Here is a 27,642-nt window from a genome sequence, read left to right as displayed (position 1 = left end):
ATATATGTGACACTGGACCACAAAACCAGTCATATAAGGGTCAATTTTTGAAATTGAGATTTATATGTCATCTGAAAGCTGAATAAATAAGTTTTCCATTGATGTATGGTTTGTTAGGATCAACTATTTGAAAATCTGGAATCTGAGGGTGCAAAAAAAATAAAAAGTCTAAATATTAAGAAAATCGCCTTTAAAATTGTCCAAATGAAGTCCTTAGCAATGCATATCCACTCACAAAAATATTTACGGTAGGAAATTTACAAAATATCTTCAATCTTTACTTAATATCCTAATGATTTTTGGCATAAAAGAAAAATTGATAATTTTGGCACATACAATGTATTGTTGGCTATTGCTACAAATATACCCGTGTGACTTATGACTGCTTTTGTGATCCAGGGTCACAAATATAAACACTTTCTAATTTATTTAAATTCACTTTTGAAATTGTAGTTTTAAAACGACGCAGATATTCAGAGACAGTGATACTGTTAAAAGATATAGATATTTTTATACAATTAAAACATGTATATAATTATTACAATACTTTTAAAAATATTGCATATTGCTTTTTTGGGGGGGGTGGGAGAATTGTTTGGAAAAGGATTTTAGAAAGCAAAAAAGTTTTTCCATTGATGTTTTATGGTCACTGTGGGCTTATTCCCTCCAAGCAGAATTAGGTTAACCTCCAAAGCTCAGTTCTTTCCAACAGGAAGGCACATTTCCTTTGACCCAGCTAGAATAAATTTCCAGTGGACCAAAGCCATTGACATTCGCATGGGCCATTACTCTCAGTAAGTGCTGCAGCGCTTGTGCGGCATCGTATTGAGAGACAGGCGGATGGATGGGGCCAGATTTTGGCCTGACCTCTCATGGGACAGGGTTTACCATGGGACGGGGGAGTGCCTGTGTTTGCTGACGGGCACAAAACCCACTGAAGTTCTGATGTTTATGAGCAGGTAGAGCACAGCAAGGACAGATGTAGAGTGTCGAATACTGGCATAAACAATTAGCTTTTTTAATACAATTATTGGAATTTGGAAAGTTTTTCCATAATGGCAACAGATCATACCTACACAGTCTTAATTATTGTTATTTCATGTTAGAATAGATGCAGCTCAAAGTTCTCTAATTAAAGTGAATTAATGTCTGTTAATTGATGTGCCTGTCACAGCTGACGCAGGCTGTTATATAATCTGTCAGTGTCGTATCTTCTGCCTGTCTCTGGGGCTCATGGTCCCCGGAGCAAACTCTACAGTTTCTGCTCAAACAAATATTATTTTGCGAATTCTGAGCATTACACACACTCAAAGATGGGTGACATAACTGTATGTCATTGTATGTGCAAACTATATTATTATATATTTTTCTTTATTTGTTTTATATTTATTATTATTATTTATTTTTTTTTTTATTTTTTTTTTTAATATTTGACTAATCTGACTCCAGTCTGGTATGAAATTCTGAGTATTCATGATCCAGTCAAAAGCAGATAAAAGCTTTCCCCATTGATCATATTTTTTGACCTGGAAATAAGATTACGGACATTGTTTTGGCTTTAAATAATCATATGATGCATGAATGCCTAAATGTGGTTAATCCAGTGAATTCAGTACTTTACATAAGATAAGCCACTATTTTTTTTATCTCGATTGTGCACCTTTTGTTTTACAGGTTCACATTTGGGAACCTGTGATATTCAAAACATTGGGCATTGGGCACTTTTTTGTGAACTTCCACACTCAAAATACTTTTAGATTTATTTAAATGCAAGTATCCACTTTATAAATTATGATTTATAAAGTTGTTTTTACAAATTATTAGGAATGCACCAGTATATACATTTTGGCCGATACCGATAACCGATAATTCTTTATAAATGAAAGCCGATAACCGATATATTGGCCGATAAATCTAAATTAGGGATGCACCGATATGAAAATTTTGGCCGATGCGATATCTGATAATTCTTTATATTTGAAAGCCGATAACCGATATATTAGCCAATAAATCTAAATTAGGGATGCACCAATATGAACATTTTGGCTGATGCGATAACCGATAATTCTTTATATTTGAAAGCCGATAACCAATATATTGGCCGATAAATCTAAATCCAAATTTGTATTTAATTTTTGAGAGCCTAATTACAAAAACAAAAGTCTCGCCATTAAAAGCCTTGTCCCAAGCACATGATTATAATGTTCTCATTATAATATTATGTAGCCTATATGACAGACTTGCGCTGTGCGTTGCACTTAACTGTATTTTGCTTTTTTAAGTGATTTAAATAATATTTTAAGCAATTCAAGACCATAATGGCGAACAGTGCACATCTGAAGTGTCTCAGCTGAAGGAAATAATCCATTACTTATCGGCTTTAATATATCGGCCAAATTTTCTTATCGGGCCGATAACGATAACATTAAAAATGAACATGTATCGGCCGATACCGATATGGCACCAATCATGATTTTTCATGTCCGATTTTGGGCCAATTCTGATACCGGTTTCCGATTTATTTATTTTTTTCTTTGTTGAAGCAAATTTATTTGATCTTTATTTGCTCTATTACAGGCCAAACTGGCCTTAAACAAATATCTGTAGCCATTTGAAAATAGAGGCAACCACTGCATTTTAATCACGATCCAAACGAAGATGCTACACACATGTAACACGAGCGGTTGTTTTTGATTTAAATTAGATTGTATAATTTCAAGATTTAAAGCAAAAACTGCACGGTTTACTTTTAGCTTTGTGAAATTGTGCTACATGAAACATACCAGACGGACTGAATAAAATGCAAATTCACTTTCTGACAGTGAGTGGCGCTTATAGAATAGCAGCGATATAGGTTTTTCTTGGTTACCGCTGTAAACAAAGCAGCGCTGCGCTTAAACACTATTTTAACGGTGCATTTCTCTACAAAAAAACAGATTTTCTGCTGTAAGTAGATATGTGATAGAAACAGTGCTAAGAACATTTGCATTTATACAGCATTTTTCTTAGACCATACATACCCCGGTGAAGAACTGCTCTCTCTTTGTGAAATGGTTGTAATTATTTTCTTAATTAAGCCTCTTGTAGCTCAATATTTTCCTGCCTCTAGGCTCAGGGTGGTATAAAAGAAAAGGACACATTGATGTTTTGTTTTGTCGGTACCAGCAGAGATGATGCAGGAAAACTCTAGTTTGTATTGTCATTTTATGTTACCCCCTTTACATACTTAAAAATGCAATTTCAGTAGTTTATACACTGCCAAAAAAAAAAAAAAAAGTCGCTGTTTGGGTTTAAATAGGCAAATACTTAAGATTCTATGACTGGATCATTATTGCAGTGATTATTATGTTTCTAGCATGTTTGGTAACAGTTCTTCTAACCCTTATTGGTGGAGCGTGATGTTTTCATTTCTTAAACAATCATGAAGGAAGACACATCATGGCTATATTCCAGGATGATAAAGCCAAGATTCATCAGGCTCAAATTTTGAAAGAATGGTTGGGAGGGAGCATGAAGAATCATGTTCACACATGAATTGGCACCTCTGAGTCCAGACCTTAAATTCATTGAAAGTCTTTGGGATGTGCTAGAGGAGACTTATGTACCTCTTGATGGAAATAACATCACAACACACACACTCCATTAGTTAGGGTTAGAAGAACTGTTCCCAAACATGCTAGAAACATAATAATCACTGCAATAATGATCCAGTCATAGACTCTTAAGCATTTGCCTATTTAAATCCAAACAGCCACTTTTTTTGGCCGTTAGCTGTTTGATAGCATAGTCAAGCAAAAGGCTAATCATATTAGTTACCATTATGTGTCCGACGTTGTAAAAAGCGATACTATTGTGCAGCGTTTACCTCAGTGAGTTGACTGAGTGGATCTCTGAGCTGGCATGAGCGAGTGGAGGCGGGGCTAATTTGCATATTCATTGATCCGCGTATATTAAATGAAACAAGGGTGTCGAGTTACATTGAAGCTATTTTAAGGCATGAATAATTTTTTTTCACAGGAAAAAAAACATTTAAATATGTAATTTTGGTGATCAAAGATGAGTTTTAAGGGATAAAATTATTGACTACAGGGGGACTTTAAATATGCAAATCATGCACTTATACTTATTCAAATGTAAATTTGCATTCATGTGAATTTTTATTGAAACAAGTTACAGACCACACAGATGTCTGATCAACAACTCAGTTTAATAAAAAGATGTTTACGTATCAATATTTAATAAAACATTTTTTTAAAATAAATGTTTTTTTTTTTTTTTTAGCATGTTTAGTTGAAAAATATTACAGAACGTCAAAATGGTAAAAAACATGTACTGCTCTCCATAAATGTGTTCATCATATTATACTGCAGCAGTTCAATACTGATGATAAATTGCTTTATTTTTTAGGATGGTTCCAGGCGGTGCAAGGAACGGAAAAAGACGGTGTCTTTCAGTAGCATGCCAACAGAAAAAAAGATCAGCAGTGCAAGCGACTGCATTAATTCTATGGTGGACGGGTCTGAACTGAGGAAGGTGCGCTCCAACTCTAGAGTCTACCAGCGTTACTTCCTCCTAGACGCCGACATGCAGTCTATGCGGTGGGAGCCGTCCAAAAAAGAGTCTGACAAGGCCAAGATTGACGTAAAATCAATTAAAGAGGTGCGAACCGGTAAGAACACAGACACCTTCAGGACCAATGGAATTTCAGATCAGATTTCTGAGGACTGTGCATTCTCCATCATCTATGGGGAGAACTACGAATCGCTTGATTTAGTGGCAAATTCAGCCGATGTAGCAAATATATGGGTAACGGGACTCAGGTACTTAATATCGTACGGAAAACACACTCTCAATATGATTCAGAGCTGTCAGGATAACATGCGAGCGTCCTGGCTGGGTGACCTATTCGATGAAGCGGACATCATCGGCGGAAAATGCATTAGTCTTTGTTCGGCCGTACAGCTGATCAAAAAGTTAAGTCCTGGAGTGAAAAATGTCAAGATAGAGCTCAAGTTCAAAGAGTTGCACAAAGCGAAAGACAAAACAGGTTCTGACGTGACCAAGGAGGAGTTCATCGAAGTCTTTCACGACCTTTGCACAAGACCAGAGATCTATTTTTTGTTGGTGCAGTTCTCAAGCAACAAGGAATTTCTCGACACCAAGGATTTGATGATCTTTTTGGAGGCAGAGCAAGGCATGGCGAAGGTGAGCGAAGACATCAGTGTGGAAGTAATTCAGAAATATGAACCCTCAAAGGAAGGGCAACTCAAGGGATGGCTCTCCCTGGATGGATTTACCAATTACCTCATGTCAGCGGACTGCCACATCTTTGATCCTGAACAAAAAACAGTATGCCAAGACATGAACCAACCTCTTTCTCACTATTTCATAAACTCTTCTCACAATACGTACCTGATTGAGGACCAGTTCAAGGGTCCCTCAGACATTACTGGCTACATCCGTGCCCTAAAGATGGGTTGCAGGAGTGTGGAACTTGATGTGTGGGACGGGCCTGATAATGAACCACTCATTTACACGGGCCATACAATGACCTCACAGATTGTCTTTCGCAGCGTCATCGACATCATTAACAAGTATGCTTTCGTGGCCTCTGAATTTCCACTGATCCTGTGCTTGGAGAACCACTGTTCCTTGAAGCAACAGAAGGTAATGTTTCAGCACCTTAAGAAAATACTTGGAGACAAAATTCACTCGGATCCTCCTAACCTCGACGACAACTACCTTCCGTCCCCCTCGGACTTAAAGGGAAAGATTCTTCTGAAAGGAAAGAAGCTGGCGAGCAACTGCGCCGGCTCCGAAGGCGAGGTGACGGACGAGGATGAGGGTGCAGAAATGTCTCAGCGGATGAACAACGAGGGTGGTGAACAGCAGACGGTTGTTCAACCCAAAAAGTTCCAGCTCTCCAAGGATCTATCCGACATGGTAACCTTATGCAAGTCTGTTAGTTTTAAGGATTTTCAGACTGCTTTCCAGAACCAGAAGCACTGGGAGCTCTGCTCTTTCAATGAGGTCTTTGCCAGTCGTTGTGCTACTGACCACCCTGGTGACTTTGTTAACTACAACAAGAAGTTCCTAGCGAGGGTTTACCCAAGCCCAATGCGGATCGATTCCAGCAACATGAACCCGCAGGACTTTTGGAAATGCGGCTGCCAAATAGTAGCGATGAACTATCAAACACCAGGTCTCATGATGGACCTCAACATTGGCTGGTTTAGACAAAATGGCAACTGTGGTTATGTTCTACGCCCAGCCATCATGAGGGAGCAGGTGTCTTATTTCAGCGCCAATACTAAAGACTCAGTTCCGGGAGTGTCTCCGCAGCTTCTTCACATAAAGATCATTAGCGGACAAAATTTCCCCAAACCCAAGGGCTCAGGCGCCAAAGGCGACGTGGTTGATCCTTACGTTTACGTCGAAATTCATGGTATCCCTGCGGATTGCGCAGAGCAAAGGACTAAAACGATCCATCAGAATGGCGACAACCCCATCTTTGATGAGAGCTTCGAGTTTCAGATTAACCTTCCAGAACTGGCAATGGTGCGCTTTGTTGTTCTGGATGACGACTACATTGGGGATGAATTTATCGGTCAGTACACGATTCCATTTGAATGCATTCAGCCAGGCTTCCGCCACATTCCCCTCCAGTCGCTGACAGGTGAAGTACTTCCACACGCCTGGATCTTCGTCCATGTGGCCATTACCAACCGGCGTGGTGGGGGTAAGCCTCACAAAAGAGGGCTTTCGGTCCGCAAGAGTAAGCGGGGTCGGGAATACGCCACTATGAGGATACTTCTGATCAAGGCTGTAGATGAAGTCTTTAAATCTGCTGCACAGCCACTACGGGAGGCCACTGATCTCAGAGAGAACATGCAGGTGAGATACTATAGAGTCGTGACTTGTTTTCAGATTAATGCCATAAAATTTCTAACTATGGATGCACCAATATTAAAATTCTGGCCGATACTGATAACCGAAAATTATTTATATTTGGCTATTTTTATATTTAGGCTATATTTAACTTGCATCCTGTAGAGCACTGCTTTTGTATGTTTGATTGAATTGTACACTTGTGTTTATTTCCTATTGTCATTTATGTAATTTAAATTTTGGCCGATACCGATAACCGATAATTCTTTATATTTGAAAGCCGATAACCGATAAATTGGCCGATAAATCTAAATCCAAATTTTTATATCATTTTTGAGAGCCTGATTACAAAGACAAAAGTCTCACCATTAAAAGCCATGTCCCAAGAACACAATTATAATGTTCTCATTATAATTTTATGTAGCCTATATGACAAATTTGCGCTGCCCATGTTGCATTTAACTGTATTTTCCTTTTTGAAGTGACTCCAATCATATTTCAAGCAATTTAAAACCATCATAGTGAACAGTGCGCATCTGAAGTGTCTCAGCTGAAGGAAATAATCCATTATTTATCGGCTTTAATATATCGGCTAAATTTTCTTATTGGGTAATGGTAACTATAATAAAATCATATTGCATTATGGTAATAAAATTTTGGGGGTTATTGTAGGACTTTAGGTATATTATTTTTTTTACCTCTATACCACTTATTTTATATTTAGTGAAAGATTTTTTGATGGGGTGACATGTAAATATAATGGAAAAAAATCATTGCTGTAATTAAAAAACAGCAACAATAAAGTCCTTCTACGTTATGGTAATGAGATTTGGGTGTGCTGGGGTCATGTTTGTAGGACAATTAAGGACAATATGTCTTTAGATTTTTAGGTGAAACCTGATCTAGAAACTTTTTGTGAGATTCACCCATTCACTGTCTGCAAAGTATGCAAATGACTCGACTCAGCAAATGTTTAGTTTGCAGCTTGCCAAGACTCTCCAACCTTATTTCATTGTGGCAAGTACCTTCTTTTCATAGCGTGAGAAAGTTTTCTCACATCAGAGAGTTGACCCTGAGAAGGAAGCACAGCTTACAGGACGTTTCTCTTCACAAGGCTGAGAGCATTTGAACTGAAGTCTCTCTGGCACTGATAAACAAAAAACAAAAGTGCTGATTTTAATCAGTTGTGATTCCTCAATGTTGCACAACTTGTCAGACTGACACAAAAACACTGTCCAGATCAACAGCAGTCCCTTATTTAGCCACGAGAACTGAAAATATACTCCTATATAGGCTACAGGTAGGAGATCAGCCAAATTCCTTTTTAATATTTGATGTGGAAAATGTTGCATAACACAGGGTTAGTATGTCCTGAGGCATGTGTCAGTTATATCCCCTTAAGTAGAGATTAGGCCATCTCATGGATAAAAGGAGTGGCACTGCTATAACAGGAAAGAACTGAGATGATTTTTTAAGTCAGGAAATAGTTTTTTTTTTTTTCGTTTTAAGATTATACCGCAGATGGTGTTTCAATTTGTTTCTCGTTCATTGGTTTTTGGTCTGTTGCCTTTAGAATGCACATATAGCTCTCTTGTCAGAATGATCTTGACTCATACTCAAGGATCAGTGATAATAAAAATAATATTTTAATGCAGCATCTTTGTTGATGATGAAACTGAAATATGTGACTCATATTTAATCATAGCACCTATTTTACAATTTAAGACGTTTTCGGAGATGCGAGCTCCAGGCTGTCAGCGGCCGTTCAGTGCTCGTGTACCCGCCGAGAACAGCTTCATCTCGGCCAGTGCTTCTGGGATTTGCTGCTTGCTGTTATAGTGGTTAAACATGAGATATAATTCATTTTGGGTACATAAAACGGGCAGTATTTGGTCTTATTAATTTATTACTTGTTCCTGAGCAAATCGAATTGGGCTATGTTAAAATTAATAGTTTTATATTAACACTATATTTAACTGTAGAGCATTGCTTTTGTATGTTTGACTAAATTGTACAATTGTGATTCTTTCCTATTGTCATTTATAATGGCTGTTGTTGTCAATTTAATTATTGTTGTTCAATAAATATTATTTTATATATATAATATGTTGTATTTGGTATTGAGAAAGGGTCCATTAGTGTATAATATGGATTGAGTGAAAGTTACATTAATACGCCATTAGATGGCGGCAAACTTTACGAGTGAATGAGTCAGTCGCAAGAGACTTTTAAATTGAAAGGGACTTTTGTAAACAAAGGATGTTGTTTTAGCTCTGTTATGAAAAATTCCCTTAACTGTAAAGAAGACAAATACAAAGATCGCTTTCCTCAGCGGACATTCAAATGGATTTTTATAATGGATATAATATTATGGACATCGACCTGAAGAATGAATGTTATATCAGACACAGGTAATGCTGCCAAACAAAGTTAAATATAGCCTTAATATTAAATTATTAAATTTAACAATAAGATTTGCTCAGGGACAAGTAATAGATTAATAAGATTGCACATTTTATGTACACAAAATGAATTATATCTCATGTTTAACCACTATAAGAGCCAGCGGCAAATCTCTGAAGCAGCTGTTCTCAGCGGGTACACGAGCACTGAACGGCTGCTGACGGTCTGGAGCTCGCATCTCCGAAAACATCTAAACAAATTGTAAAATAGATGCTGAGATTAAGTACGAGTCACATATTTCAGGTCTAAACAACTACATTCTCGCCTAAAAACTCTTAAAACTACAGTTCGTGGTACAACAAGTGTAGTATTCGTAAAAAATACAGTGGATTTGCTCGACCGCCATGACAGTCGCTTCAAGCGGAGTGATACAAACGGTGAAAAGGTAGGAGTGCTGTTATCACTAGAATATCGCACGGCTATCAGCCAATCAGATTCAAGAACCAGAAAGAACTGTTGTATAAATGTATATAATAGAATCCCGCACATTACTTTATCACTTCTGAATAATGATGCAAATAAATTGTTGAATCCGAGTTTTGAATCAAGAATCAGTTCATTTAAATTAACAGTTTGAATGTTGTTTAGTTTTATATCTCCAGCAAAAACACCATGAATATATTATGATTATTTAATACAACATCCATCCCTAATGCCTCAATTATTTTACACTCAGATGCTTTAAATCAGAGAGTGGATGGAGCACTGTACAAGGTCTCCTGCTTTGGTGTTTGCTTTATTTCAGCACAAGCTATTCTATTCATAACACACTGTACATTACGGGTATTTTAATAGTTCTGTTTACATTGCATTCTTCCTGTGGAAACAATTCCAGGCGCTTCTGCTGCGTTCACTATTTAAATGTGCCCCTGTTAAATACTGCTGTTGTTTGTGTTTTAAACTCACTAGAGGAGCTTTCACAAGAAAAGTCTTCCTCCCACATTCAGAGCGGTGCTTTTGTAGAAGACATACTCAGTAAAACCACTTCCTATTGCGTTTCTTGTTCGTGGACGTTCACTATGGGGAAGTTGACATCGGCTTGGTTTTTGTTTTCTCGTCACCTCCCACAATTAGGTCAATGGGTATGTTTGAAATAGCATACTATGCTCTTCCTGTTTGTGCTGTGCGTAGTATGTATGTGCATGTACAGTATATAATGTGTGGCATGCAATATGCATAAATTACCCAGATGACCTACTATATTTGCCAGATGTGCTCTATTGAACAGCACATTGTTGCAAGGAATACTATATCCGACAATGCAATGCACTCGACCTTCCATTTCCAGTGTACTGTGATATCATCAGCCATGTTTTTTTTTCACCATTTGATTGGACTGCTAAGTTTAAATATGCATTTCTTTATAAGATTATAATTAGACACCGCTTGCTGATTTAAACATGCAACCGGATGAGGTCTTGCGACTTTAGTATTGTTTGAAACCAAAATAAATGTATAACTGCATTTTAAAGAGATATGCACGTTATTTTAGTATTCCATTCTGAACATAATAATAGCCAGCCACTATTGTACTTCGTTATAGCAATTTTGAAAAAGTTTTTTTTTTTTTTTTAATATTATGATTAAATGCATATAGCGATATGATAATGATAATTCTTATTATTATTTATATAATAACTATAATAATAGTAATTTATTATTTTATTAAAATTTGTTTAATAATAATAATAATAATAACTATTATTTATACAGTGATATTTATAAAAAACAATAATAAATAATTATTATTATATATAATGATAAATAAAATTAATAATATATAATATATTTAATATAATATATAATAATAATAATAATAATAATAATAATAATAATAATAATAATAAATATATAATAATATTATAATAGTAATTATTATTATATATTATAATAATAATAGTTATTATTATTAATATTATTATTAATTATATTGTATATATTTATATATTATTATTATATATAATTATTATTTATATAATAATAACGCTTATATTTATATAATAATTATTATTATTACTAAAAAATATTTTTAAAAGTACTAAAAAAAATAAAATAAGAAATATTACATAATAATATTTATAAAATCAATAAATACTATATATATATATATATATAAATATATATATAAATAAGAATAATTATATAATATTATAATAGTAATTATATATAATGATAATAATAATAATAATAATAATAATAATAATAATAATAATAATAATTATTATTATTATTATTATTATTATTATTATTATTCTATAATATTTATAATAATAATAATTATTATTATTATTCTAAATAAAATATTTTTTTAAAAATACTTAAAAATAAAATAAGAAATATTACACTAACTAAAATAAAAATATAATATTTAAGGAAAATATAATATTTAATACTTTTATTTTCCATTGCAACTGTAAAATTATAATATCAATATTTATTTTTAGTTTACAAATGCACATTAAAGCGACCCAAACTCACTGCCATGCTTCACTCTGAAACTCACAGCACATATTCATATGTATTTAATTAAATTGCATCCTCAAACCATATTGCAATTTCTGTTTTATTTCAATTAATCATGCAGCCCAATATTTGGTGACAGATATTATCATAAACAAAACAATGTGTCCTGTGCTTCAAAACATTTTACGTGCACACTTCACACTTTGACCTACATGTCCTCCACAGAACGCCATTGTGCCGTTTAAAGAGCTTTGCGGTCTGTCAGCGGTGGCAAACCTGAAGCAGTGTATACTAGCGCTCTCGCCACGCCTCATCGGGCCGGACAGCAGCCCGGTTTTGCTGTTTAACCTCAGAGATCAGTACCCCATCATGGAGGCCCAGGGCCTGCTGCCTGAAGTCCTGAAGAAAGTGGTCACCGCTTATGAGATGGTGAGTACATCAAATTAGCCAAAATATTACACATACACATACTGAAATCTGCAGATCCTCCCAAGGAGTTCTGGAGGCACACATTTTGTGGTTTGCATGATGTAATGTAGCCTGTAGTGAAATGCAAAGGCTTTTTAGATGCATGTTGACTCAGATTTGATGCAGTCACGAATAAACCAGGTCCGTATTCATAGGTCATGATAATGAGTTGCAACAGTTTTTGTTTTTGCTTATGTTTGAATAATGCACCATCACAAATTGTAAATTCAAACTCCTGGGAAAACTGCCCAGAGAATAGCCGTGTTTTGCAGTTTGATGTGAAGGAACGGAATTAAAGTCTCCGAGCTCTCATTTCAGGAAGATCGCTGGAGCAAAGGACCACAACAGATCCATATGAGACCAAGTTTTACATTGTTAAAGTTCCCCTATTATGCTTTTTCAGATATTACTGTACCTTTCATGTGTGTAATATAGCTGTTTGTGAATGTAAAAGGTCTGCAAAGTGCAGATAAATAAAGTTATTGTCTCCTATAAGAAAGAATTGATTCTGAACTGCCTGAAATGAGTCGTCAGAAATTCCAGTCTCAGTTGCTGTACGAACCTGTGTAGGTTTGTAGCTAATTTGCATAATGCCAGCCTATGTTTTTCATTGGCTACCCGTGAACAACGCCTGCTTTGCCCCGCCCTCAAACACTGTAGTTGTATCTGAGACCGGAAGAGTTTGGTTCGCGTTGTTCAGTCTTCTTGAATCACTTTGATGAGATTGATACGGTAAAACCGACGGCATCATTGCTGTTCGTCTCACTGTGTATCAAGTGCTGAGGAAGAGCTGAAATCCATCTATGGTAATAAGCATTTGGTTTCCAACCAATCACAACAGAGCAGGCTCTCTGAAAGGAGGAGTTTAGAGAGACTGAATCCTTTATCGATCCATTTCAGACACTGTGAGAAAAGAGCTGATGCTGCAATGTATATTATGAGAAAATAAAAGTGTTTTTTGACCTTGGATACATTATTGTAGGAGACTCCAAAACAAAAACAGGAATCTTTAAAATAGCTTTAAAAAAATACATTCATAAAAATAATCACCATAGGCCGTTAAATAAATGTTTTTTTTGGCTGATATTGTTGCTGAAATCTAAAGAGCAGACTGTTTATTTATCAATGACACGCACATGAATTATCTGAACGATATGCACATCCTTGAGGAAAAGCAGCAGTGTTTGTGCACCAGTTGAACGAGGGGTGGCTGTTGTCCTCCTCCTGGTCCCCCGCTCTATAAATACCCCCTTATAGTGGTTTGTCTGCCACCAAGTCTGCAATTTCTTCAGCCATTAGTAATGTAATGACAGTGTGCATGTCAGCGATGAGACAGCTGCTGCAGCTGGATGCGCACAAGCTTCGACCCCCCCGTGCGGCCTGTGTTTCTCTGTCACAGATACAAGCAAAAGGTGATTAAACATAAAGAGGGTCATGAATTGAGAAATCAACTTTTCCTTGAGCTTTTGATATATAAGATGTCATCGACGTACTATAAGAATATCCTGTAAGTTTCAGAACTGAAAGCGTCCTTGTTAGTCCAATAAACGCTTTTATTGACACCAGGCCCAGCGAACGACTCGTCCTGGAATGTGCCTATAGATATTTGAAACTCCGCCTCCGCAGAAGAAATCAACGCCTACTTCATCATTGCTTTGTTAGCCCCGCCCACTGGTGTGTTAGTGAGATGAGGAGGAGAGAAGAGCGATACAGGACTAAAATAACATTACCTTTCAAAGGATCCTAATGCTAGGAATATGGTTATTTATTTTCAACAATGTGAATGTCTCAGTTGAGCTTTATTTATTTGTATTCGGTACATTTCACTGTGGATTTTTTGGTAAATCAATCGCATTTCGGACTTTAGACTTTTACGACAGTAATGCAACAACATGTCAGTAACTGTGTTCATTCTAATGCCTGATCTGATATTAATGATTCATGTACAGTCAGATGTTCTTTGTCTATGTGTCAGTAAATCAAACCAGTGACTAAACGCTCAACTTCACGTTGTTTCTCTTAGTGGGATGAAAATAATCTGTTATTTAAACAGTGATTAAGTTATATATAGAAAGCGATCAAAGAACGCTCCTTTTACAATCGCTGGAGCTGTCAATCAAACAGAGTGAGTTTATCAGGGACTGAGTTCTGGACTCGCGCCAAAACTCCCGTTTTATTCAACGAATCTCTTAGTTACCTCACTGTTAGTTATGATGAAAGCATTCGTTAGTGTGCAGAAATTGACGAGATCACTGCTTTCATGAGCTCAACAACATGTCTGTGATCGGCTACAATGTTCATCACTGCAACCTCTCATGCCACGATCTAAATATAATGCCATAGATTTAAGTGTAATGCTTTTCACGTTTTGTTAACCTTGAGAGCTGTAATAGTAAAAACGTGCTAAAAGTTTTCGAGAGAGTAATACTTAGCTATTTCATATGCAAAGATGTCAGCCAATCACAGCAGTGGGCGTTTACAAATGCATTCATGAACTTTCACCAGCGTGTCATTGATCTTAGCCTCAAGTTACTCCAAATGTGATTACTCCACTTTAAAGTGTGTACTGTAAGTAGCTTATAAAGTGTCACCTAACTAGATTTTTACGTTCTCTGCAGAACATCTGAGTGGTGTTTTTCTGTTTAAGGCCAAAACTAGATTATTTCAGCAATTTTCTGTTCGGACACTGTTAGCTCTGCTCTCTGCATCTGTCATGTCTGGGCAACCATCGCCACGTGGCCAGGCCATCAGAAAGTGTGTGCTCCGCCCGACTTCCTGGAAAGTCGCCACATCCTCATGATTGATCTCTGCGAGAGGTTTCTGAGCACGACCCATGCTGGCACAAAACTAAAGCAGCTGTTCTTCTTCTCTTTATTGGCACTGAAAGATAATCTGGTCCTGACAAGTGACCCTGCCATGCTTTTAGCCACTATAGAGATGTACAATTCAATTAGACTGACCTGCGGTACATAATGACCTGTGGCCTTGGCAGTGTTTGGAGAAGATCCCTGACTGCATTAAATGAAAGTTTCAGCTAATCCTTTGTTTCCTCGTCACACGAGTAGATTCGGTGGCCCGTTTCAAAGAAACAGTTGGAGAAAAACAGACAGACAAAACATTGTATGCAATGCGACTACAATTACTTTATCTCTGTTATATTTAACAATGTTCTCTCATATTTCACTCTTAAAGGGATAGTTCACCCAAAAATGAAAATGATCCCATAATTTACTCACCCTCAAGCCTATGACTTTCTTCTTTCAGACAAACACAATCAGAGTTATATTAAAAAATATTCTGGCTCTATAATGGCAGTAAATGGGGGTCGAGATTTTGAAGCCCAAAAAAGCACATCCATCCATCATAAAAGTAATCCATACGACTCCAGAGGGTTAATAAAGGCCTTCTGAAGTGAAGCGATGGGTTTTTGTAAGAAAAATATCCATATTTAAAACTTTATTAACTATAATAACTGGCTTCCGGCAATGGCCGTACGTGTGTTCATGAGAGAGGCGTAGCGTAACTAGGGTTGTAAAGGGGTTGGAAAATTTCAGGTAAATTTCCAGAAACTTTCCATGGGAAGTAAAGCTGGGGAATTTTAGAAATTTTACAAGCTGGAAACTTATTTATGGGAATTAATTGGAAATTTTGGGGTAATTTGGCATAACTGTATCATATACAAACATAAATATAAACATTTTTTTTGGTCAAAAAAATTAACAAGAATTTATGGAAATTAATTGGAAATTTAGGGTAACTCGTATACAAACATAAATTTGTTTGGTCAACATGCATGCAAACTAATACAAATTCTAAAAATTACATTTTTGACTTTGATTAATTTGAGTAGAACTTTAATCACTTCTTTCATTGAACAACAAATGCATGAATGTTGAATAAAATAAACATTATATTACAAAAAAACTCCCGTTAAAAATGTGAAATGCAAGCATTTTCTCTCAAGCTTCTCAAGCCTCTGGTTTCTGCATTTTTGCGTTAACTGAATTTGCGTTAAATCTGGTTGTTTTAACCAAATTATGCTGCAAGATGTTTCCAACTATATTTAAGTTCCCTGTTAACCTGCAATTTTGTAAATTTCCAGTTTATTCCCACATATTCCCGTTAATTCCCATATATTCCCATTAATTCCCATGAAAAGTTTCCAATTTTTTAAATTCCTGGAATTTTGCAACCTTAAGCGTAACGTAAGCTCAGGTGAGAATTAACGAACGTGGAAGTGCAGAGGATAGAGCAAAAAAAAAAAAAAATGACGGTCACGAATTAAAAGTCTAAAACGAGAAGGAGGCAAACGTTAAACGTAACTTTAATCATAAAATAAACATAAATTATGAAACAAAATGAGCGGCTGATTGCGGCATACAAGCATAATAAAAACAGCAAGGCTCTCTGCTTCATAACACAGTAACATTACCAAAACTTTAATACATTAGCTCATCCATGAACATGATTTCCCGTCGGATTGCTTTCCATCGGCTGTGGAGGTGAAGACCACAACTCCCATGATTCCACACTCACGTCATCAAGCTATGCCTTTGTTATTGTTTTGAATTTTTGAATAAGCGCCATCTAGCAGTGAAACTTACATACTGTGCCTTTAACTATATACTGTTATAAATATTAAAAACAAGAACTCATACAGAGACATTTTTTTTGCCCCATATCTCGAATTTTGGGGCATTTTTATTAATTTTGGTGGCGTTTTTGCCCATTAGTGCGCGGTGTGATCTTTTTCAAGGCTCCTTCTGTTGCGAAATGGCTGAAATATAGCAAAGGCGGCTATTGCACATGAGCTAGTAATTGCTCAAGATGATGAGGTCTGCTGATTCACTGTCATAGTAATGACACCACAACAGGTTGCGAAAATCATCATCTTATATCTTATGATATTTGATATATACTTGTCAAAAGTATATTTTTGAAAGGAAATTCAAACTTTTATTCAGCAAGGACACATTAAATTGATCAAAAGTGACAGTAAAGACACCAAAATATTTCTACTTCAAATTCTTTTGAACTTTCTATTGATCAAATAATGCTCCAAAAAGTTTAAGCAACAGTTGATAATAATCAGAAATGTTTCTTGAGCAGCAAATCAGCATCTTAGAATGATTTCTGAAGGGTCGTGTGACACTGAAGACTGGAGTAATGATGCTGAAAATTCAGCTTTGATCACAGGAATAAATTACAGTTTAATATATATATATTCACACAGAAAACAGCTATTTTAAACTAATAATATTTCACAGTTTTTACTGTATTTTTAAATTCAGCCTTAGTGAGACTTCTTTAAAAAACATAATCTTATTGACACCAACATCTTGAAAGGCACTGTAAATCATAAAATATATATTGTGATATTTATGTATTTGCTCTGAAATGACTCAAATGAAGGCTGTTGTTTTTAATAAATGATCAAACAGCCGTTGTTACCAAATAGATTCAAAATGTTTAATGCAGGAAGTTTCAACAATCAAGGCATGACTTCACATTTCCCAGCCTGGTGTATTTTTTAAAGGTGGGAACTCTGTTTTTATGATACGGGCCAGCATTTCAGGAGTCTAAAGGTCAGAATGAGCGTATGCATAATCTGCATAGATAAACTTAAACAGAGACTGGAGACTATGCCAGCAAATCGTAACACAGGTAATTTACATAGAGAAGTATTAAATATAAAGTAGCAAAAACACTTATTAGCATAATTAAAATTGTGATTATTTCTAAAGGACAGAGATAGGCATGTAAACCACATCACTAGACTTGTGAAGTGAATGTCAGCAAAGACCCTTTAGTAAATGCAGCTTTTCTTTGTCTTTCTTGGCAGCATGTTGAGTTTCACAAGGAAAGCTTGTTGATCTAGACTATGGCTGTATGATGTGGTTTGGTGCAGGATCTGTAGCCGCTGGCCCTGTGCTGAGATGTCCGTCTGAATTAGTTTGAGTGTGTGTCTGAATGCTCTGGCGTAATTAATTGTGGGAATTCGCTCACCTCATTAGAAGGGTACGGGTTCAGGCTCAACAAAAGAGTATATCTATTACATAATCTGCCCCACTTCCTGTCCTGCTATGACTTTCCTCATTAATTCAACAACCGTCTACTTCCTCTTTTGCATTGTAGCTACTGATCTTAAGTTGAACACACGGCTTAAAATAGATGTTTTTCCTGCAGGCTTCATCAGGCCAGTAGTTCATATTTTTCCTTGCCTTGGGAAAATATTTGTTTTTATTACATTATTTTTATTGTGTGGGTGGGGTGTTTATATATAAATGTATAACTTTATATACAAATGTATAACTTTTATAAGGGTTCTTAATTTGCAGAATACTAAATTAAAGGGTTCTTAATTTATTTATTTATTTATTTATTTATTTTACAATAACATATTTTATTCCTGAATATAAATATATATAATAAAAAATATATTATATTTTTTTATAATTATATATAATATATATTATACATAATTATTTATAATTAATTAATTATATTCATTAATATCATTAATTATAATTTATATATATATATATATATATATATATATATATATATATATATATATATATATATATATATATATAATAAAAATATATTTAAAAAATGTTATTTATTTATTTATTTATTTATTCTCAGTGACTGGAATGCCTTTTTTTATATGACCTCTGATATAATTTGTAATATATCTTTAAATTGTACAGCTACTATATGACCCATATTCAGGCACAAATTCATAAACAAAAGGTCTTCCTGCAATTTATACAAAAGTAGTTTGGAATACTATATATATTTTTTTTAATTTTATTATATTATTTTATTTTTATTATTTTATTTTTTTATTTTATTTAATTTATTTTATTTTTTTCTGGTGACTGGAATGTTTTTATGTTTCATATGACCTCTGATATAATTTGTAATATATCTTTAAATTGTACTATATGACCCATATTCAGGCATAAATTCATAAACAAAAGGTCTTCCTGCCATTTATACAAAAGTAGTACAGAATTCTAATTTATTTTATTTTAAATTGTATTTTTTTTTTTGTTACTATCTATCTTATTTTATTTATTTATTTATTGTTCTGGTAATTATAATGTATTTGTTACATTTCATATGACCTCTGATAATATTTTTAATACCTTTCATAGCTACTATATGATCCATATTCAGGCATAAATTCATAAACACAAAATATCTTCCTGCCATTTATACAAAAGTAGTACATAATACTAATTTGTTTTATTTTCATTTTTAATTTTATTATTTTGTTGCTGTCTATTCATTTTTTTGTTTTGTTTTATTTTTTGTATTTTTTGGCTGGCTGGAATGTATTTATGCTTCGAATGACCTCTGTAATAATATTTATTTATTTATATTTATAATAATATAATATTTACACAGCAACCATGACCCATATTCAGGCACACATTCATGTCTCCCTGACAATTATACAAAAGTAGAATAGAATTTATTTAAATGTTTTATTATTTTATTACTACCTATATCATTTTATTTTTATTTAATTTTGCTTTTTTATTTTATTTTTTGTGTTATTGGAATGTGCCCGCTGTGTTTCGCATGACCTCTGAATGTACACGAGTATCTGCAGGCCACTACAAATGAGCTGTCATCAGATTGTGACCGTAACCGCACAGATGCTCATTACGTGTCCCTTTTTCCTGTGTTCACAGATGATCCAGACCAGCCGAACGCTGCTGGAGAACTCTGACAGCGTGTACGAGCGAATACTGCAAGTCCAGAAAGCAGGTAAGAATGAAAAACCTTAAGAGAGAACGAAATCAAAGACAAGGAGAGCGAGAGAAAGAGAAAAACACAGTGTTCCACTAGGGAGGGATGTTTCTTGGAACACAGCAGATCGACGCGTCCCTTCGATCGCACTTCCCTCTGAAATAGAGTGCGGAAAACACAAGTGTGTTCATACTAAAAAAGCTCAAAGAGAAACAACTAATTATGCCACGGTGTGTTGTATAAGGCTCATTGTGCATGCTTTTCTCTTCACCTGCGTGATGCCTTTCAAACACTGTTCAAGTGGGGTTTTTTGACTCTCAATAGTGTCATTCGCTCTCTGTTCTCTAATTAACAGGCCACTAAAAGGGTAAACATCTATGGCCTATCAAAGCCCTGCAATCAATGGTGACGCCAACAGAAGATCAGGCTCAATTGCATTCGCTCTGAAATGAAAGAGAACAACCAAATGCAATAGAAAGGCGGCGTCTGTTTTATCAAGCATTCATGCAATTTTAAGGTGCATCTGTGGCCTTTTGAAATTGCATTGATTTTTCTTTTTTGAAGTGCACAATGTAGTATGCAGCGAGCGACGTGGCTTCATCTTTAGCTTCACTTCTGATCTTACAAATCAAATCAGATCAAACTTTACAGACGAAATTAAATATACCCAGGCAAAGTATACCATTCCAAGTTTTGCTTTTTATTAGATGTGACCAAACACAAAGTGGTGCGTCATTCCTGCTGTGATTCCTCATTTCCCCCATCGCCTTTTATCTGTTTATGTGCTAATGCGTTCATAAAACCTTGCGATGCGGAGTGGAAACATTGATAATCACTTTCGGGGTTTTTTTTTTTGCATCTTGGGTTTGTTGCTGGGAGACAGTGATTGGCAGGTGATCGATGCGGAAGGCTGGCAGTGTGTTTCATTGATCGTAGCTGATGGAATCTTGGCACAGGAAGCTGTTAGACTTCATTATATGTTCTCTGGATGAGCAATTATCACAACCCAAATGCACACACACTACCATTTGTTTTGTCAAGCCAACACTGAATCATTATGCTTGCCGATTGCTTTAATACCACATGTCGTTTCCTGTACTGTTTGTCTTCAATAATGGGCAAATAATCTTGATGCACAGCAGTAATTGATGCTTGTTAAAGGTGAAGTATGTAGTTTCTGCGATTACTAGTGGCACCTAGTGGAATTACATTAATAAAGCATATTTTCCAAACGCCCCTTTCAAACGTTGCGCCTCTTCCAACTCAAACATCACAACTACAGCTCTTACGGGTGCTTGTGAAGGCATGTCTCAACAGGTAAAAGTAGGTTACTTTCAATAAAAGGTACATTTAGCTGTTTTGCTATGTGTCATGAGTAAGCAATTGAGTTGGCGAACACGCCGTCTAGAGTGAACGCGAGCGTCTTGCTTATAATAAACCCATCCAACATCCTTCTGCACCAGCTGCATCTCTGTAACGCATCAGTCATGGTCCGACAGCGGCTAAACACCCTCTGACTCCACCTGCTACAGTAGCCACGCCCCAAACTATCAGCCTGCTACACTAGCCACGCCCCAAACTCTCCACCTGCTACAGTAGCCACGCCCCAAACGATCAGCCTGCTACACTAGCCACACCCCAAACTCTCTGCCTGCTACAGTAGCCACGCCCCAAACTCTCTGCCTGCTACAGTAGCCACGCCCCAAACTCTAAGCCTGCTACAGTAGCCACGCCCCAAACTATCAGCCTGCTACAGTAGCCACGCCCCAAACTCTCAGCCTGCTACAGTAGCCACGCCCCAAACTCTCTGCCTGCTACAGTAGCCACACCCCAAACTTTCCACCTGCTACAGTAGCCACGCCCCGAACCCTCCACCTTCTACAGTAGCCACGCCCCGAACTCTCTGCCTGCTACAGTAGCCACGCCCCAAACTCTCCGCCTGCTACAGTAGCCACGCCCCAAACTCTCCGCCTGCTACTCTAGCCACTCTCTGCCTGCTACAGTAGCCACACCCCAAACTTTCCACCTGCTACAGTAGCCACGCCCCGAACCCTCCACCTTCTACAGTAGCCACGCCCCGAACTCTCCGCCTGCTACAGTAGCCACGCCCCAAACTCTCCGCCTGCTACAGTAGCCATGCCCCAAACTCTCCGCCTGCTACAATAGCCACGCCCCAAACTCTCAGCCTGTTACAGTAGCCACGCCCCAAACTCTCAGCCTGTTACAGTAGCCACACCCCAAACTCTCAGCCTGCTACAGTAGCCACGCCCCAAACTCTCTACCTGCTAAAGTAGCCACGCCCCAAACCCTCAGCCTGTTACAGTAGCCACACCCCAAACTCTCCGCCTGCTAAAGTAGCCACGCCCCAAACCCTCTGCCTGTTACAGTAGCCACGCCCCAAACTCTCCACCTGCTAAAGTAGCCACGCCCCAAACCCTCAGCCTGTTACAGTAGCCACACCCCAAACTCTCCACCTGCTAAAGTAGCCACGCCCCAAACTCTCAGCCTGTTACAGTAGTCACACCCCAAACTCTCAGCCTGCTACAGTAGCCACGCCCCAAACTCTCCACCTGCTAAAGTAGCCACGCCCCAAACCCTCAGCCTGTTACAGTAGCCACACCCCAAACTCTCCGCCTGCTACAGTAGCCACACCCCAAACTCTCCGCCTGCTACAGTAGCCACGCCCCAAACTCTCCACCTGCTACAGTAGCCACGCCCCAAACGATCAGCCTGCTACACTAGCCACACCCCAAACTCTCTGCCTGCTACAGTAGCCACGCCCCAAACTCTCTGCCTGCTACAGTAGCCACGCCCCAAACTCTAAGCCTGCTACAGTAGCCACGCCCCAAACTATCAGCCTGCTACAGTAGCCACGCCCCAAACTCTCAGCCTGCTACAGTAGCCACGCCCCAAACTCTCTGCCTGCTACAGTAGCCACACCCCAAACTTTCCACCTGCTACAGTAGCCACGCCCCGAACCCTCCACCTTCTACAGTAGCCATGCCCCGAACTCTCTGCCTGCTACAGTAGCCACGCCCCAAACTCTCCGCCTGCTACAGTAGCCACGCCCCAAACTCTCCGCCTGCTACTCTAGCCACTCTCTGCCTGCTACAGTAGCCACACCCCAAACTTTCCACCTGCTACAGTAGCCACGCCCCAAACCCTCCACCTTCTACAGTAGCCACGCCCCGAACTCTCCGCCTGCTACAGTAGCCACGCCCCAAACTCTCCGTCTGCTACAGTAGCCACGTCCCAAACTCTCCGCCTGCTACAGTAGCCACGCCCCAAACTCTCAGCCTGCTACAGTAGCCACGCCCCGAACTCTCCGCCTGCTACAGTAGCCAAGCCCCAAACTCTCAGCCTGCTACAGTAGCCACGCCCCAAACTCTCTACCTGCTAAAGTAGCCACGCCCCAAACCCTCAGCCTGTTACAGTAGCCACACCCCAAACTCTCCGCCTGCTAAAGTAGCCACGCCCCAAACCCTCTGCCTGTTACAGTAGCCACGCCCCAAACTCTCCACCTGCTAAAGTAGCCACGCCCCAAACCCTCAGCCTGTTACAGTAGCCACACCCCAAACTCTCCACCTGCTAAAGTAGCCACGCCCCAAACCCTCAGCCTGTTACAGTAGCCACACCCCAAACTCTCAGCCTGTTACAGTAGTCACACCCCAAACTCTCAGCCTGCTACAGTAGCCACGCCCCAAACTCTCCACCTGCTAAAGTAGCCACGCCCCAAACCCTCAGCCTGTTACAGTAGCCACACCCCAAACTCTCCGCCTGCTACAGTAGCCACACCCCAAACTCTCCGCCTGCTACAGTAGCCACGCCCCAAACTCTCCACCTGCTAAAGTAGCCACGCCCCAAACCCTCAGCCTGTTACAGTAGCCACACCCCAAACTCTCCGCCTGCTACAGTAGCCACACCCCAAACTCTCCGTCTGCTACAGTAGCCACGCCCCAAACTCTATTGGTTGAGCTAGAAAGTGACTGACAGATCTGAGGGGACACTCTCAATGTTCTCCTTTTGCCTGAGAGGCTCAGTGTTTACACTTGTGGTGGGGGAAATAAACCCATGAATGGCATAATAATAGTCAGTGAACAATAAACTGGGTTAAGAGAATGTGTTTTAACATTAAAAATCTTCACCTTTACTTCACTATTACTGTTGCTCATACTTAAAATTAAGAGTTTGTTCAAATCCTTAACTCTTTGAGTAGCAAAAGTTGGCACTTAACTTGATTCCTAAGATCATACAGCTTGTCAAGGAAAGGCTTGCCGTTACTTTTCTAAGTGATCAGGCTTATGACACCACTCACGCATCCTTCAGAAAATGTATGTTCATCATAAAACTATCTCTCAGCCACTTCCTACTTTGATTTCTTCTGCTTAACACTGTAATTTATCACCACTGTTAATGCAGTTTAATATCCTGCGTTAGAAGTGAGCCAAAACCACAAAGATGTTATTGATTTCCAGAGTCTGTGGCCACATCAAATATTCATCGTCTTTTGTCCCAGTACAAGCGCACAGAGAACGGCTTTGTCTAATCTGCAGTAAACACCATAAATCAATCTCTGTGGTTTCTTTCCTCTCTTAAGAAGCCCGTCTCTGCCCGGCTCATTGTTAAATGTGGTTGAATGGCCCACCGGCAGTATCTTTACTTCATTTGAGGTGTGGCGTATCGGAGGCAGAGATGGACTGATGGAGCTGTATGCTGAGCTCAAGCTGCTAACTGTGAATAGGAAAAGTGGGTCAATACTTGCCCATTCCCCCATGGAATCCGGTGGAAAACTCTGGCATCGACAGGCTTGTATAATCAAAACTGGCTACTGCAAAAGACCTAGCAGGTATTGATCTACAGACAGAGTAAATAACAATAACAGTGCCGGCCAGTGCTCTAATTGTCTAAGAGACCTGTGGAGGATATACTTTTGCTGTAAATATTTGAAAATGTTTGCACTAACAATCACCCTGATGCCAGCGGGAGTTGATGCGTGTGAGGAGGCTGTGGTTATGTGCTTTGGATTTGACATGCATGCAGACCGAAGCAGTTATCATTCTCTTTTAATTTGAATGAATTAGCATTTCCTTTTAGTTAAAGAAAACAATGCTTTTTGCCTCTATAATGGTGTAGTTCCGACTTCTACCTGTAGGGGATAATGATTGGCCCCCTGAGTGGACCAGATTGGGTGGTGTGGTTGAGACATTACTTTGAAACCATGGAAAAAAGTTTTCACAAACTGAATTGGATTTTGTGATGAGAGGACATTTTATGCACTTGTTCAAAGTCTTGATTTTGTTTTTGGGCTTTACTGGAACAAATTTTCATGATTGAATGTTCAAAAAACGCCTTATTTTTTCCCATATTCTCCATTGTTGCAGCTCCTCTCTTCCCAGTCTGTCAGTAACGCTCTGTTTAGTTCCTGTCTCTATGAAGCCCCTCCTTCTGAAAAGCACTGATTGGTCAGCTGGAGCAGTGTGTTGTGATTGGTGTTTGGGAAATGTCCCGCCCCTTACCATAACCGCCAGTTTCAACACACTACTAACTAACTCAACCAGGCCCCGCCCCTTTATTCTGCATATGAATTATTTAAATGAGGAATATTGTGACGTGAGAAAACTCAAGACTACAATGGAGGTGTTTCAGGGAGTTCAATAACAGTGCGCACTAATAAGGAGAACAGAGTGGAACAGAATGCAGGGTCTCAACTTGACACGCCATATTACAAAACACGATGCTAAGTGCTGAACTCTGGTCAGGCTAGCCGCATTTTGAAAATACAGGGTCAAAAGTTGCATGCTTATTAAGATGATTATGATAATCTGCAGGACGAGCAGAGAGAGTTTTCCTGAGTGTTTTTTAATTGAGTTGGCCAGTGAGTCTTCACATACAGTAATGACAAATCACGATGCTTTATGTTTTGGGTTCGCTGCTTTTGTTTTTATTTGCAGCAGGGTTGAATATGCAATTTACTGAAAAAAACAAAAAAAAAACCCTGCATTGCAAAATATACCATTGCATTGCATAAGTAAGCTATTTTCTGTGAATGTGCGAGACTTCAGATTCATTAGCCACTATATGTAAATAACCAGAAGAATAACAAGAGAAGTAAATGGTAAAACTATTTGTGCCACAAACCAGTGTGTTGGTAATATGATATAAATACCAGTTAGCAGAATAAAATACTTTTTTTGGACAGCTAAAATAACTGGAAGCAGATGAAACCAGAAGACTCGCACATTCAAGTTACAAGTCTTATGTTAAACAATATTAGAGCTGCACGATTCTGGATAAAATGAGAATCACAATTTTTTTTTGTTTCAAACAGATTCTGAACAGACAGCTAAACAAAATAACATGTAATTTACTAGAGGTTCTTATCAGTGGTGTAAATTTTTTTTTGTAGTGAGTATACCCATAAGCACCACCACACTCACTAATGCATATAGGATGCGTCTGATCTAGGCTACATGTAATTGAGAGCATTCTGAAACAATGCTTATGTGTGTGTTATCAACATGTCAATTTATTATAAGCAACACAAGACTTTGACAGCCAAAGACATTCACAGCTGGAGAGACTGGACAGATTTTCTACTGTTTAGTGTCAATCACCATCTAACTCAGCCAGTTAAGATCTACATTTAGCCTTAGATGTTATATGAATATGGTCTCTGGATCATAGGTTTTATCAGCTGCCAATTTTCAATGCACATTTAAGAGTTGCAACTATTATTAACAATAAAAGATGAGGCTTCTCCGTATGTCACAATATCACCCTGTTTGGACTTTTTCTGTTTTGCACCATTTCCTGCCAGTCTGTCATCATAGTTATGCATTTCGATTCACAAGGTTGCAATTCGATTTGATATCAGTTATTTTGGATATACTGTATATCAGGTACAGTACATGGCAAATTTTCTCAAGAAAAAAAATCTCTCAGCTAATGCTGTAAAATATACATAGGAATCAGCTGGTACTACATTAATATTGAAGGTTAAAATGAACTATTTTGTTTACAAACTTAAATTACACTTAAGGAAATTTTCATAATAATAAAGTTATAATAGGCCTACTAACTTTAAAATTATTTCTACTCCAATTCATTTTTTGAAATATTAACATTTAAATGGTGGCTGTCAACTTGACGGATTTATTCAAACATGCATTGCATAAGCTATTGAAGAACATAAAAAAATTATAATTAATATGTAATATGGTGTACATATTAAGCTAAATGCTAATTTTTCTAGCTGACTAATGAGTTTATGGTCACTGGATGTTTGTTCTGAGGTAAATGTGATGGTATATTTGCTTGTTTCCAAGCTGTTATTAACGTCTTTCCACGATTGAAACACTGAGCGATTACACAAGATATGATACAGATTTCATTAAGTTGTACTGTATCTTTTAACATACGCTATATTGCCAAAAGTATTGGGACACCCCTCCAAATCACTGAATTCAGGTGTTCCAATCACTTCCATGGCCACAGGTGTATAAAATCAAGCACCTAGGCATGCAGACTTCTTGTACAAACATTTGTGAAAGAATGGGTATTCAAGCGTGGTACCGTGATAGGTAACGTAAAATCACA

At 37.7% G+C, this 27,642-nt stretch overlaps 1 protein-coding gene and 1 long non-coding RNA gene across 2 annotated transcripts in view; one reads left to right on the top strand and one right to left on the bottom strand.

Moving 5' to 3' along the window:
- LOC127497895 (inactive phospholipase C-like protein 2) overlaps positions 1–27,642 on the top strand; it is a 62,944-nt gene that overhangs the window by 23,398 nt on the left and 11,904 nt on the right. The window contains exons 2-4 of the mRNA XM_051866676.1: positions 4,408–6,894; positions 12,040–12,243; positions 19,989–20,064. Coding sequence (XP_051722636.1) covers positions 4,408–6,894; positions 12,040–12,243; positions 19,989–20,064 — 2,767 coding nt within the window. The remainder of the gene's footprint in view (positions 1–4,407; positions 6,895–12,039; positions 12,244–19,988; positions 20,065–27,642) is intronic.
- On the bottom strand, positions 12,252–15,795 carry LOC127497898 (uncharacterized). Its single transcript, XR_007925694.1, has 3 exons — positions 15,243–15,795; positions 13,419–13,672; positions 12,252–13,133 (listed from the first exon to the last, which is right to left on the bottom strand). It is a non-coding gene; the product is annotated as an uncharacterized LOC127497898 (long non-coding RNA).

This window comes from Ctenopharyngodon idella, chromosome 16, assembly GCF_019924925.1.
Source record: "Ctenopharyngodon idella isolate HZGC_01 chromosome 16, HZGC01, whole genome shotgun sequence".
NCBI lineage: Eukaryota > Metazoa > Chordata > Actinopteri > Cypriniformes > Xenocyprididae > Ctenopharyngodon > Ctenopharyngodon idella.
Note: the sequence above shows the minus strand (reverse complement) of the source record. Positions and strands in the feature narration are given on the sequence as shown.